Source organism: Condylura cristata, unplaced genomic scaffold, assembly GCF_000260355.1.
Source record: "Condylura cristata isolate star-nosed mole 26May11 unplaced genomic scaffold, ConCri1.0 scaffold00006, whole genome shotgun sequence".
Taxonomy (NCBI): domain Eukaryota; kingdom Metazoa; phylum Chordata; class Mammalia; order Eulipotyphla; family Talpidae; genus Condylura; species Condylura cristata.
The window spans coordinates 9,912,090-9,927,743 of record NW_004567107.1 but is presented as its reverse complement, the minus strand read 5'-3'; the positions used below and the strand labels follow the sequence as shown (position 1 = coordinate 9,927,743).

Genomic DNA, 15,654 nt, shown 5'->3' with positions numbered 1-15,654 from the left:
CTACTTCTGTACAATTTGGAAATGAATCCCAGATATCATGTCCTTTCACCTGTTCCCACCAGTGTTGACAGAGAAGACGCCTCAACCTGAGAAGTCTCTGAAGCCAGGCCTCTATTTACAGAGGGGCGAACAAAGGCCCAGAGCTGGGCAAGCCAGCAGCAGGCGCCCACCACACAGGCCTCGCCGGCACCAAACCATTCCAGCAATTCCACAGAGTCGAGCCCCTCCACGACAGAGACTTGTTTGAGGCCCAGCGGTCTGTCACGCACCACCTTTGTGACTTTGGACACATCACATAGCCTCTGAGTTTTCATGGCCTTGAGGGAAACAGGGATTTTAATATCACTCACATCGCAGAACAGCTGTAAGAATCATATGAGATAATACACACGGAGGCATGTTCCGGAGCTAAGTATAAAGATCTGACTAATTATTTATTGACATTTTTATCCTAAGTTCATTGCCAAAAATCAAATAAGTCTTGATAGGAAATAGATGTATCTGACTTAAGTAAGACACCCTCCACCCAAGCACTTGAAACCTCCGAAACAGACTGGAAGGGTTTCAGGGCCTCAGAGATGACCGGCGTTTATTCAAATGTGTGTCCCTGCGCTCACACTCACACGTGTGTGACGTCCAAACAGAAATCTTTACCTGTCTGAGTCCTGCAGAGATTTTACCAGGTGGGCATAGATGTCATGTTCCTTCTTCAAGACCTGAGTCAGCGCTTCATAGTCTAATTGTTGCTTTGCCTGGAAATGATAAAGGGCATCTGACATTAAGGGGAGAATTTCAAAAGAGCACATCCTTACATTATGCAAACATATGTGAATCGTTCTGGTTTTTAAATTCGAAGGAAGGTGGATGAGGGCGCCAGGCCCTGGATCAGGCCACAGTCAGAGAGCACCACCTGCAGGAGCAGCGGGGAGTGAGCTTCATCAGCACAGAATAAAGCCAAGAGCCGAGCTTCCAACCCGACAACTGCTATAGAAGAGCCATCAGAGTTAGCACATCTGCCGCCCTCAGAGCTGCCGGCCCTCCTTTTCACAAACTACAAAGAATGTCTTTCCACACTTGTTCTCTCTCCAAATAAAAGAAAACCATAAGCCAAAACCTGGCAAGTATTAGGGACGAGGGGTTTACATGAAAGTAGAAAAGGTCAAGTGCGATCACGCTTCAAAGGTGTCCCAAACAGAGCGATGAGAGAGAGCTGAGGGGGATCTCCAGCACTCACGAGCAACATAACCTCAGGTACACGGCCTAGCAAACCTCTGTGAGGTTCCGTCTCATTTAGGGCATGAGGATGTAATTTTTTGAGTCGACATTCGTAAACGTGAAACTTTTTTTTACCAGTTCAAATTTTCATTCTGCCACTTACAAGTCATCCTAGGCCCCAAAGATGTTACTACGGCCTTGGTGTTTCTGCCTGTAAAAGGGTGAACTGTAACTACCGCCTCATGAAGCTGTGGAGCAGATGAAAGCGAGATATTGTAATGTAAGGGACCAGGGGTCCTGGGAAAAACGGTCCACTCCAGAGTTGAGACAAGGAAAACAAGGTAATACCAGACATGTCTGCAGCCTTTTGTTGTCCCAGAAAATAAAGAATTTCTGGAAGAAAGATGAAGTGTTGTCAAAAGGACAGAGAAGCCAGTTTGAAAAGGCCAGGCCTGGGACAATTTCTGCATCAAAATAAACAGCAATGGCAACAGACCATGGCCTACTAAATAGAACAGATTCAAGATTCAACAGATTCAAGACTCCACACTGACAGGACTGATTAAATGGAAAGAGGACCTTTTCTTTATAGCAAAACAACTAATACACGTAGACTGAATGATGGAATCAGGAAAAGGACAGTGTGCCGACCACCAAGGAAATAAAGGCTTCAGCCCAGCAGCATAAAAGGATGGCAAAACCAGTGGGTGAAAATGTGAAGCGTTGACTGTCACAAAGACTCAAAACTCTTGCACACAAAGACTTATTAACTATAAAGGGGGACAAAAGTAACCGCAGAGCAGAGACACCTGGCAGACAGCACCTTCACAAAGGTATCAATCAGCGTGGCCATAACATGGAACAAATCTAAGCCAGGTGCCTTCACGTAGGACACAAAGAGAGAACACGGCCTCAGTAGTGCACTAGTCCATGCCTCGCCTGAACCCAGACACCAAAATCAGACAAACCCCAACTGAAGAGCATCATACAGCAGAACTGGGCTGGACACTTTGAACGTATCGAGGCCATGAAACCCTAGGCAAGACTGAGGAACTGAAGAATCAAGACTGCCCAGTGCCCACATCATCCCGCAAAGGGCATTGTGGGACAGCTAAGGAAGGCCATGTCAGGGCTCAGCTCCTCTCTCTTCCTTCTGGCATCTTTCAGATCACTGCTCTCCTTAGTCTCTCCTAGGCCCGCCAAGTGACCACACCCACGCTTCCTTTCCGTCTGCCCTTCATCTCGGTAGAGCTGGGACAGCCTCCATCTGAGCTCCAAGGGAAAGCTCCTTCCTCCTCCCTGGAGCTCTGTTCCATCAGCCACCCTCTGTACTGACATGCTCCAAGGCCCTTACGTCATCTGCTCAGGCCACCGTCTCACCAGGAAGCCTTCCCTGACGGAGAGGGGCCTCCTGCAGCCCCTTGGCACCCTGCTTCACTTCCCCTTCACCAACCAGCTGTTAACTGTCCTGGGGGCTCCTGTGGGCAGCACTGCCCCACGCCAGGCACAGCGTCAGGCCCACGCCAAATGCCATCGCAAATACTTGCTGAACTGATGATAAATAGGTAAGAGAGGAACACAGGGACAGTTATGAATCTTAAAAGCAGAGACTCCTGTGAATATTTTGCATAATGGAAGTCAGAGTGAGTTGAAGTCTTCCTAGAAGCAAACTGCTCACCCATGTAAATAAATGAACTCTTCGGAGCCATTAGGGTCCCATTTCATCAATCACCTCTTCCTCTACATTGAGTCGGGCCCCATTAGAATGAAGTCATTTGGCTCCCCTGGCAGAGCTAACAACCAGAGAACCTCCTCCATGCAGCATCAGAGGGCCCAGCTGCACAGAGGGGCGCCCTCTCCACACCCAGCCCCACACGGCCCCCTCCACACAGCCCGGAATGGAGGCTTCCCATCCCCATGAAGACTTAGGGTGCCACCCACCCACTGTGCCACCCACCCAGCACTCTGTCCTCCATAGTTCAAGAGAACCTAACCAGCTCACCACCACTGCCTGCCTCTCCCCAGAGCTGCTTCTCAAGCAGGGAGCCAGTTCCAGGAAGGTCCCTGCTCTCTGTGAGCCAGACCCTGTGCCCACACCTTTCTCTCCCAGGATTCAGATTAAGTCAAGACACCAGAGGTCTGGGGGGTCACTGGGTATAACCCTGTCAAAGACACAGCCCTAGTTGTGTGCACGGCTTCTGGTGAGGTCTCACGGGCTGTTGGTCACCCTCCACAGTCCAGGCCATTCGATTTCCCCCTTAGCACTGTGGGAGCCCCCAGTACACTCCCAATGGCTATTTCCTTTCTTAGCGGTTGTTTGCTAAGACAACTCAACACAGGCTTCTAAAACTTGAGGCCAAAGAGCCTTAACTAATACATTACTTCTAATCCTCTCAGGAGGTAGACATGTAATTCCGCCTTTTTACAGATTAGGAAGGTGTGTTTCAGAGAGATTAAGTGACTTGTCCAAGGTCAAAGAGCTGGCAGGTAGGCAGAACTGATATCCGAACACCAAAGCCTTTCCTAGCCTGCCACAGCAGCCTGAATGACCCACAGGAAATGCATGAAACGTGCAGACCACGCTCTGAAGCAGCAGCAGAGACAGCATAAGGCTCACTTCTTGGTAATCAGAGCAATTCAGCGGCCTGGCAGATAGATGGTCTCTATTTCAGCAGCTGTGTCACAGTTCTGTAACAAAGACATTGATTTTAATACTCAGGAATCTCAGTAGCAATGTCCCAACCATGTCAACAGTCAAGCTATAAATCTCAGGTTGCAGCAAGTTAAATACGGTCAGTGTGTTTTACTCTCTCTTCGTCAATTCCCTGACCATCCAGCATTAATTCTCAGGATCACACATGATTAGGAGAAGAACAGACAGCCTTGAGTCGATGGAGACATCATCAGCACCTCAGGTTCTTCACAGAAATGGGCAGAGGATAAACCCTAAGTCAACACAAAACGGCCAACAGCACAGTCGAAGAAAGCCATGCTTTCGCCAGAGAAAGAACTGGAATCTGAACATTATATATTTTTTCAGGGGGAGGGAAAGCTGCTAACTGCAACAGTTGGGATTTCTTAAACTGACCCTAGAAATTTATAATTCCTAAATAATAATTTATAATTCTTTATCCACAATTTGCAATTAGTCTCAGAGCAGAATTAAAACCTTGCCTAAAATAGTTAGGTAATCTTGCACAATAATTTATAGATCATACGGGATTTAAACATAACCAAAATGCTCATGGAATGACTTTAAACTTGCAGTTATATGGAGTGCAAACATCGCCCAGTGCTAAAAATGAGGTGACACAGAGGATCCAGCTAGTGAGATTAAATTTTTAAATACCCAGCCTCAAATTAATAAACATTTTGTTCAACATTTAGACACTTTTTATATAACCAAAACAAGACTCAAAAGAGCAAAGTGTAACAAAATGGATTCAAATTAGTGAGGAGGTATCCTTCTAAAGCCCCAGCCGCAGCTAGCTCCTTTCAGAACAGACTGGCCTATTACAGGCTGACGAGCATCTTCACACCCAACTAAACCTGATCAAAATCAAATAGCTAATGCAAGTCAGAGCCACAAAATATTAGCCCTCAGATTTAGTCATTATCATCAGACTTGCCCGAGGTCACTCAAGTGAAGTGACAACACCAAGAGAAAGAATGTGAGAAAGCTATAAAATACGATGACATCAAGGTGGGAGAGCAGGCATCCAAGGCCCCCCCACCCCCACCCCACTCCCGCCAAGGGTATCCTGGGTATACCAGGATCAGGCTGTCTCCTACAATCTTAACAGTAACACCCTTTCCTCCACCTCAGATGCTGAGGCTGGCACTGCCAGCTTAAGAAATCCCTACTTGTCAAGTTCACTTTCTGGTACTGAGTTTGACTGCAGCCACGGGGTGTAGCCCCTGCCATCCAAACGGTCTGCAGAGAGTAAGTGCCCCTTGCCCACCAGACCCGGCAAGCGCACGAGAGAAGAGACAAGCCGTGAGACGCTGGGGAGTCCTTCCTCAAGTAAGCAACACACTGAGGCTCTCCTGACCTTGTCACCGTCCCTGAAGATGGGAAGGGTCTTAATGAGCCCAATGCTGTCATGTATTATCATTGACATACACTGTCCCCAGTACAAAAGAAGGGGCTCCCACTGTCCAGCCAATGATGCCCTCTAGGCAGGGTAGACACTGAGTCCACACACAGTGGGCCAGCTGGTTGCTGAAAAACTGAGATGCTTCTACACCAGCTGTAGTATTACCCCCACTGATCTTACCCTAACCACCTCAGAGGCCTGCTTGGCCTCGCCATCAGCCCCTCAGGACCTCTACAAGATGCAATAACCACAGGCCTGGCCCACCAGCAGACCCCCAGGACCTCCCTGGTTCTCAGACAGTCTGTCTGAACATCCTGATGGCTGATGCCCTTGCTGCACAGTGGTTAATTATTTTGAGAATCACCCTTCACAAAATCACAAGTCACAATGAAAGCCATTCATCAGAGAACTAATTTGCGTAAGAGTTCTGTCTTTTCACTGTATGAAGTTCATTAAAGCCCGGAGTGGTGGGGTGGGGGCGGGAAACCTTGGCCCACACTGAACTCCTTTCTTTCCACAGCTGGCTGCCTAGTTGCATTATATGCAGGCTACAGGCAAGAGTAATCCTCTGCCTCTCTCTCAGATCAATGTAATCATTCGCTCACTCAGCAAACATTTCCTGAGCCAGGTACTGGACCTGAGCCTGGAATTTAAACATGCACACCAGCTTCCTTGCCTGCGCCTGGGGAGGGGCAGCAGAAAGGTGGCCCCTTGACAGCATAGGAGTGAGAGCTCCGGGGCAAGTGCCGTGCTCAGAGAGGAAGAGATGGCTCTGCTGACAAAGTCAGGGAATGCCCCGCAGCGGAGGTGCGTTGGGGTCACCAGATGACCAAGGAAGGGAAAGGCATTCCTGGAGGATGGAACAGCATATGCAAAGGCAAGAGATACAAACATGTCACTTTCAGGAACCTGTAAGAAGTTAGCTGTCATGACGTGAGGGGGAATGAAAGAGAAGGAGAAAGGAAAGAATGTTGAGGAGATCAGGAAGGGTCTGCTGGGCCTTTTCTTTTGTGCATTTGAACAGGAGAATTCTCCTAATACTTGAACTATATACTTCTACAGAGGTGAGCGCTGGAAGAACAAACACCAGGCTCGTCTCTAAATGAGCTGTGACATCTCAGTTCCCTCTGCAGTGGAAATACCCATGCTCAGCTGAAGGATATTAATCTGTAAAGTTAAAAACTCCTCCTTCTACCTGTTGTAGCTCAATTATCAGCAGGAAGGCATTTGAGGCTTTCTAGATCAAAGGAGTTATAAAATATGTGTCAAGGAAGAATATGAATGCGCATGTGAACATCCAATTTCAGTCAAGCTTACCTCAGAGAAGATGATTTTGCTGCCTGGTGACTGTTGAGAGGAGCACTTTTCCGTTATTAAGTCTTCACTCCTGAACCCCAGATCCTGTGCAGTAGTTAAATAACTGTTCTGCTGTATTGCTTCCAATGCTTTTTCATTGAATTTCTAAGGAAACAAAATAAATCATAAAAAAGTTTTTATCAAAGAAAAAAGTATTAAGAGTGTCCCAAACTCTTTCAGAGGAGATATGCCAGTCTTTTCCACAATGCCCATATGCCCTCTAAATTAAACCTGCATCACCCCCAAATGTTAGGCAGATACAGAATGCAACTCAATGTGCGTGTCACTGAACAGGCAGAGCCAAGGATGGTGACAGTCATTATGGAATCTTCCTTCTGTCACCTGTGACAGCCTCCCAGTGCGGCATAGAGGACAAAGCCCAGGCAGGCTCCAGTCCTAGGGACTGGCCTCCGATCCTGGGTCTCCAATGCCAGGTGTGATCTTGAGTGTGTTTGAACCCTTCCAGGGTAAATGCCGTGATAAGATCTCATGGCCCCACAAAGTCTAGTCACTCTTGAGTCATCACAGTTTGAACCATCCATGTCCCCAAGGAGCTCTGACTTTCAGGAAGAGCAAGGCAGGACTAGAGATATTGCTAGGGGCCTCCTTCACCATGATGCACAGCAGGGTTCCCCTCAATGACCCCTTAGGTGATTTGAAATCAGTGAACAGGACTAGAGACTATTTCTTTGGCCTTTGGCCAAGTTCAAGCACAGCATCTATTCCTAACTATTTAAACAAGTTAATCTCCTGAACTAGATTTCTGTTCATTCTCTGTTGGTAAGTTGGGCAAAAATCACATCGTTCGATAGCACCTATCAAGTATAGGTTTTCCAAGAGATTATCTTAACAGATCAATATCCTTTATAATCGGGGAAATGCAAATCGAAGCCACAATGAGATACCACCTTGGACCGGTAAGAATGGCACATATCAAAAAAACTTGCAACAACAAATGTTGGTGAGGATGTGGAGAAAAAGGAACTCTCCTGCACTGCTGGTGAAAGGGCAAACTGGTCCAACCACTATGGAAACCTGTATAGGGGTTCCTGAGACTACTAAAATGGAGCAACCATACATATCACCCAGCAATTCCACTCCCAGGGATCTACCCAAAGGACACAAAAACACTGATGTTTATTGCAGTAATATATACCATAGGCAAAACCTGGAAACAATTCAAATGCCCAAAAATAGATGACTGACTCAAGATGTGGTATATACATATACAATGGAATACTAATCAGCAATCAAAAAAGATTAACTTATGCCATTCACAGTAACATAGTTGGAGCTAAAAGGACTTATGCTCAGTAAAATAAGGCAGAAGTAAAAAGAAAAAACATTGGATGGTTTTACTTATAAGAGGAATATAAGGAAACCAAATAAGACATCAGTAATACAAAGAATAACAAAACAAAATACAGACAACTATAATCCCAGGACTTCCCTTCACAGCCCAGGTAGATTCATGTCTTCCTGGATCATGAGTCTCTTTCTGGGTATGTCTCAGAACTCCTCCAGGAGTTTTCTGCAAAGAGTCATGGGCGGCACCAAATGTCTGAAATGCCCGTATTCTGCCTGGGCTGAGCGCACAGGCTGGACTGTAGATGACCTTTCCTCAACAATCTGAGAGTGCTTCTCTCCTGCCTCTGGCTTCCCATGTTGCTGTTGAGAATACTTAGTTTGGTTCTATCATGTACAGAATCTGTGTTTTCTCTCTCTACAAGCCTTTCCATCCTCTCTTTGTCCCTGTGCTCTGAAATTTCACAATTTGACCTAGCAGTATAAGTCGCTTTTATTGTTTTAGAAACACCAAGTTCTTTCAATATAGAAGTGCCTGACCTTCCATTCTAGAAACTTTTCTCCTCTTACTTTGAAATTATCCTTCCCTCCACTTTGCCTGTCCTACCCTTCTGGAACTTCTGCTAGTCATATACTGGAGCTCTTGAATCAAGTCTCTCATTTTGTTATCATTTCTTTCCCATTTTCCCATCTGTTTGTTTACTAGCTTACTTCTATTTCCAGATTTACTCAATTTCATCTTCTAACTTGCCTAATTCTTCTATCAAACATTTTATATATGTAATTATCTTCCAGGTTCTTCCTCTCCACATAGTTGCTTTTAAAACATCCCAAATTTATTTTCACCTAAAGATGTTACAGGGTTTAGTTTTTTAAAAAGCTGTCTAGTTTTCGTTTCAATGCTCATTTCTTTTCCCCCCATGTCTGCTTGGCTTGTCTTTCCTCCAGACGCTGTTCTCCCGCTCGATAAGTCCAGGCTATTCACACACTTTTCTCCTCATGCATCCACTGTTGCCAGTAAAAGTGTTCAGAAACTCTGCAAGTAGGGAAAGGGAATTTCAAGGGAGTCTCGCTGTGAGAAAATCAGGGAGGACTCAGCGGTTCTGCCGGAGGACCAGCAACCATCAGCACCTTGCAGGGGCTTCTCTCCCCTATGGGAACGTCATTGCTGGGTCCCTCCCTCCCCATTTCACTCGAGGGGCCCACTCCCGCCTTCAGCTGCACATGCGCTTCTCTTCTCTGGTTTTCTGACTGGTGGTCCCCAAGAGGAGGTTTCAGGTTCCCTGAAGGGTAAAGCTGAGCAGGGAAGAAAAAAAGCTGAAAAAGGAAGCAGGATGGAGGCCAGAAGGAGACCTGACGGAGGCATGTGGAGCAGAGACATGTGAAGAAGCTGCTCTTGCTTCTTGGCCCTGGATTGGTGAAATCTGAGGGTGAGAGACCCATGAGCAGGTTGACAATGGCAGCTTTTCTCTTGGTTTTGTTCCTTTTGTCCCAGACATGCTGGGCCCCTCTGCCCCTTTCTTAAAGGTCCCCCTCAAAATGTGCTTTTGACTTGTGGCAGCTTCAGGCCTCGGAGGCCCTGCTCTGGGCCAAGGCTGTTTGGCTGGGCATCTACCCACAAGGGGATGGGTAACTTCAAGTGATTTGAAAATGACTGTCTTTGTCTTTTCTGTATTGCACATTAACTGTATTAAAGTTTCCTTCCATTGAAGGTCTCACGCACTAGAGTATGTTTTGTCTTGATGCGGCCGATGGCAGGCCCTATTTAGAGCAGGCAGGTTTGGGGGTTTGGGGTGCCCCCCTCCCTGCCCTTAATAGATTAAGGTTGACAGAGACCTTAATTTCCCATTTCCTGCCAGTGAAGGGAACAAGGTCAATGCACTGCGCCGCATTCCAGCCAAAACTGCTCACAGGCACCTCTCACGTCCACTGACCTTTCCGGGTTCTGTGGAATAGGCCGACTCGCTCCCTGTTGACCTCCCATCCCAATGGATGTAGCAGAGTTGGGAATGCTGAACCTGTGTAGTAACACTCACCATCCACTTACCTTTCAGACAGCAGCATCACCCCATTCTCCCCATCCTGTGTGTGCATGGCTTTACGCCCTCACCATCATTTTAATGAGATTTCCATAGGAAGTGGAGTGAAACCCCCCATGTTCAGGTCACCAAGGTTAGCCGTGAGTGAGAGCTAGCTAAATAAGTCCCCAGCGAACACGATGGGTGTTCCAAGGCACAGAGGAACAGAGGAGCAGTACAGAGGGGTGAATGAACAAGGCGCGAAGATGCCCTTATTTTATTCTATTAAATATTCGAGAAAAACAGGCCAACCCTGATGCAGCTGGGCCTGCTGTTGATGTGATGAATCATACGGCCCAGAGAAGTGCCTTCCCTTCTCCACACTCTCCTCCCTGATGGCTGAGGCCCAAATAATGAAGAAAGCTGTAGGAGGCTCTGATTTGTGGAAAAGAAGCCTACAATAATTTTTGCAGCCACATTTTTACAGGAAGATTCCTTCGAAAGAGTTTAAAAAACAAAACAAAACCAAATCGACACCAAATCAGAAGATTTAAAGGCCAAAAGTCGTGATACCTGAGGCAACAAGTCCGCCTGACTAGCACTTTCCGTCAGGCGCCTGATCAGCTCTTCTTGGCCTTGCAGTTTTTTGTTACTTTCACTCAAAAGGCTCCTGTAATGATGCTCCACTGCCTTCTCTCGTTCATTCACTTCGTTGCGTAATTTCTCAACTTCACGTTGAAGGTCCTACCGGAAGAAAAAGAAGAACCAGAATTTACTGGACGAGAAAGTCAAGATAACAACTTCTCTCAACGATTTACCTACGATAAAGCAAGCACGCTAATCAAGGTCTTCAACCGTTGTGTATTTCCTCCTTATTTGAACTTATAAATAATCTACAATTTGGAAAAGCTTTATCCATATTTATCACAACATAAATATGAATATTTATCACAATATTATTTAAAATTCTAAAAAACCAAGAAGAAACTAAATATCCAACAATAGGGAATTAATGATAAAAACAGTATGTTCTTCAAAATGCTGGGTACTATGATGCTGGCTCTTTCTAAATGTTTATATAAATATAATTACGACTCTGAGGGACACATCCAAATAATAAAAGTAAAGCTTTGCCAGTTCCTTTGTTTTCTCCACACTCCACGCAAGTGAAATCATCCGTATTTGTCTTTTTTCCTCCTGCCTTACCTTGCTTAGCATAATCCCCCCAGTCCCATCCAGGTTGTTGAAAATAGCAAGAGTTTATCTTTATAGCTGAGTAGTATCCCATCGTGTATCTCTAACACATCTTAATCCGCTCATTTGTCTTTGGGCACTTAGTCTGTTTCCATAACTTGGCTACTGTAATAGTGCCGCAGCGAACACCAGAGTGTAGATCTCCCTCTGAAGGAGTGCGTTTGCGTCCTTCAGCAATTACAGCTACCGCAGAGTGGAACGACTGGGTCCTACACGGTAGGTCCCAGTTTAACATTTTGAGAAATCTTCACACTATTCTCCACAGCGGCTGGGCCAGTCTACGTTCTCCAAATGTAAGCCAAAACGAACCCTAGAAACAACTGCAGAATGAGGCTGCCGGTGGGGAAGCAGGCTGGGGTGAGACCAAAGGGAACCAGAGGCGCAGAGGTCTGTGGTAAAGGACGATGGGTGCCCTGGGGGTGGGTGATGTGGTGCCAAGCACCTGAGGAGATGTAAATGTACTCCCCTAAGTCACAGGCAGTGTTGTGAATCAATGTCACCTCAAAAAACAAAATAAAAAAAAACAAAACCCTTAAGTAGAGGAATAGTGATTATCAGTTGATTTTTATTTTTGAGTTTCTAAAGTCTCTAAATAAGACGAATGTATTCATAATCAGAAAAGAAAACGGTCTGAAATAATGACACTTCCAATAACGGAAAATGTTCAAGTGATATTAAGTGACAAAAACAAAGAACAGAAAGCAAAGACTGCAGAGTGACTGCCTCAAGGTACTTGTAATAATGAAAGACTGGAGACACCCCACTGCCCACCAACAGGGCTAAACCAGGAGCGCGTCATCAGGCACCTCGAAGGTACAGAGAAAAGGAATGCGGACTCCCTGTATACATGTACTGGCCCAGGTGATCCTCAGGAAATATGGCTCAGGGCGGAGGGTAGAAGAAAGCAGACCCCAGGGAGGGGGGAAAATGTCTGCGTACAGTGTGCTGGCATTTCCTTAAGCACACAATGAGTTAAAAGGCTGCCTTTCAAGACGAAGAGGGAATGATGAGTAAAAGAGACAGGGTAAAAGTCACTTTTTAGATGTGGCATTAAATATTTAAACATTTAAACCATTTAAATGCTTAAGAGAATAATTCTTTAAATAAAATTTTAAATCCCTTAAAACTGAAAGCAGAACAAACAAAAGAAAATGAATTTAACTTGCATTGAGTTGACTGGTGAACCAAACCAAAAGGAATCATTTCAATAACCTTCAAGCTGTGTAATGTGTACCTCTCTAGGGGGATATTGTTTCTAAGGACAAAAGGAACTGCTACAAACAAAATTTTTAATTGTTAGCCATAAAGTATTTTAGTTTTTTAAAGTAATAATGCTTTTAATAACCATACTGTAAGAAATACTAGGTATCGTTATTCTGAAACTGTGTGTGCATATATTCATTAAATGATTATTAATATCATGGGAACAAAAACTTTCAGTGTAAGAGAAGACAAATAACAAACGTGAAAGAAGTAAAAGTATGTCATTCTCATTTAATGGACACATCGGGCCCTCCCTGGTGGTGAGCAGGTTAAAGCGCAGCACTGTGAAGCTCTCCGTAGCCACTGCAGCACGAGTTCAATCCCCACTCATGGAGCTGACCCACAAGGCAAAGCAGACCTCTCTGACCCGCCAAAATAGGCCAGTCTGAGGAACAAAATACATCATGACAGCAGTGGACACAATCTACAGAATAAAGTATAGCTAAGTAGTGTCAATGAGGAAGAAAGGACAGCGCTTCCTCATATCAGGATGACAAAGTGTAAAAACAATCACAAACATAGAAAATCACCCGTAAAAGACCACAAGTAACAATCATCAATCACACTAAGAATCATCAAAGGGGCTCCCCTTGTGTTCTAGGGGTTAACACTCAGCACTATCACCAGTACAGCCTGAGTTAGAGGCCCGGCCAGGGAGCTGACCCACATGGCATGGCAGACCTCTCCTGAGCCGCTGCTCCCCTCCCCTCAACAGTGTATTTCAGTCAGTCTGCCTGTTCTGCTCCCCACTCTGTCTCTGGTGAGTCCTCTCACGCCTCACACCTCTGGCCAACACCCCAATTCTTGCATGTATACATAAATAAAAATAAAACTTTGGGGGAAAAAAATCATCAAGGGATGCTAAGATTCTTGAAAGATAAGGAATATGATATTTACATAATTTCAAAGTATGTCCCCACAAAATATTGATCACAAATGGATAAAACAGCAACTGGAGAAGCCCAGGAGGCCCCACCCTAACCCAGCGCCCAACACGGAAGCCGCACCCGCAGTCAGGACAGAGGGACCACGTGCGCCTCCAGATGTGACACGGGAGGGAGAGCCCTGCGCCAGAATCTCCGCCAAAAATGTGTGGCCCAACCTCTGGAATCTCCAGATTCTGGTCCAGAGAACGGACACTAATGGGAAAATTGGTCAAACAACCTGTAGATTGGCTAGTAGCTTTGTGCCTGTGGGTTCACCCATTCCGGTAAGTGTACTCCAGCTACATAAAATGGTAACATGAGCCGGGTGGGGGTACAAAGGAACTTCCTGTGAAATCATAGCTTTCCTCTATGGCTCATCTTATGGAAAAATAAAGTTTTTGTTTGTTTTTTTAAAGAGTTATTTATTTATGCATACAGAACTGGGGTACAGGCCAGAAGTACAGGGGTGGTGAGAGGATTCACCAGAGACACAGCGGGGAGCAGAACAGGCCGACTGACAAAGTGCACTGCTGAGGGGAGCAGTGGGCAGGTCAGGAGAGGTCTGCCGCGCCATGTGGCCACCTCTGGGGGTGGGAATCGAACTCATGCTGAAGTGGCTTTAGCTTCTTAGTGCTGTGCTCCAACCTGCTGAGCCACCAGGGAAGGGCCCAAAATAAAGTTTTTTTAAAGACACCCATCCATCAATGCAGTGTATCTTGTCTATATCATAATTTACATAATGGTGTAAACATCATTCTAATGTTTACAATAACTTTTAGATGAGATAATCAGGAAGTCTAAATATTAACTATTTGGTAAGGTTAGAATATTATTAACCTTTCTGAAGGTTATGGTATTAGCCTTCTGAAATAATGGTATTTTTTTAAACATGCTGGAAAATGGACCTTTTGAATTTTAATGTCTTAAAATTCAACATGAGGGAGCTGGGGCTGGGGGCGGGGAGGTGAAACAAGGCGGCTGTGAGTTGACAAGGCTCAATACTTCCTACTCACTCTCCTTTTTCCAAACTAGCAGTTTAAGAAGCACATTGCAAGCCGGGAAGAAATACTGCAACACGTGGCTTTGAAGTTTTTTTCATTATTTTTTTCTAAATTTTTTAATAAAATTTTAAGAACCTAGAAACCCTTTAAAAACAACAAGTTAATTTTTGTCTGGAGCGAACAGATGATGATAAGATTGCCCTCAACTGTTAATCCAAAACAACTGGACCAAGAACCTATCATGAGTTGTAAATGTCAGTAAATAGAAGTTCAACTCTAGGGGGAGGAAAGAAGATTCTTTTTAATTACAAAATTGATATTGAAGCAAAGGCAACAGAATTCTGAAGTGGAAAAGTAAAGCTGCTCGCGCCCCACAGCCCAGTGGGGCCTTCAGCAGCAGACACCCTTCCGGTCCCTGTCCATCTGCAAACAAGTATCTGTGCAGCTTCAGCTTCGGTTTGGGCTCTTCTCCACTTTCCTTTACTTACTCCTACAAAGAGCAGAGCCAACTAAATAATGATGGCACAAAAAAAAAAAAAGAAAGAAAGAAAAAGAAAAATCAAAACAAGTTTAAGAGAATAAAGACAAGAAAATCACTTTCTTGCTAGTACAGAGATGAGAAAAGTCTTCAGAGCAACAAGGTGCTGACAGCAGGGTGTCCTCGCCCCCTCAGTTCAAGGAAAAGGTAAGGGGGGTCCCCAAGAGACGCTTAATGAAAGGGACACAAAACCCATAGTCACCCATTTTCAGGAGCGAGTCATAAATCACTTCCCCATTTCTTTGAGGTCTGTGGCCACCTGATCCTACAGGTCATTCAGCAAAGAAAACACGATTCACTTTCTAACTGTAGATTTGTTTTCATGGGCAAAATTCCCAAGAAGGAGCTAACTGACTCGGGGGGGAGCATGTTTTGAGGAGCCTTGCTACAAACTGACAAGCTCTCTTCCAAAATGAAAGTCCCGCAAAGTCCCCAAGCTCGTTCCCCGTCCTCACTGGTGCTGGTAATTCATTTTTTTCTTTCTTTTCATTTTTTTGAGTTTTATTTATTTATGCAGACAGGTAATGGGGTACAGAGCAGAGGTAGTGGAGGATGAGAGGATTCACCAGAGACAGAGTGGGGAGCAGAACAGGTAGATCTACTGAAATACACTGCTGAGCGCAGCAGCGGGCGAGACACGTGGGTCAGCTCCCTGGCTGGGGATAGAACGGGCCCAGAAGC

At 45.3% G+C, this 15,654-nt stretch overlaps 1 protein-coding gene across 3 annotated transcripts in view; it reads right to left on the bottom strand.

Moving 5' to 3' along the window:
• The window catches only part of CDK5RAP2 (CDK5 regulatory subunit associated protein 2), a 143,368-nt gene that overhangs the window by 69,491 nt on the left and 58,223 nt on the right, over positions 1-15,654 (bottom strand). For all 3 annotated transcript variants that reach the window (XM_004677939.2, XM_012721556.1, XM_012721557.1), the window contains exons 13-15: positions 10,565-10,735; positions 6,630-6,773; positions 655-752 (exon numbers count right to left, since the gene is read on the bottom strand). In XM_004677939.2, the coding sequence (XP_004677996.1) occupies positions 655-752; positions 6,630-6,773; positions 10,565-10,735 (413 nt within the window). The remainder of the gene's footprint in view (positions 1-654; positions 753-6,629; positions 6,774-10,564; positions 10,736-15,654) is intronic.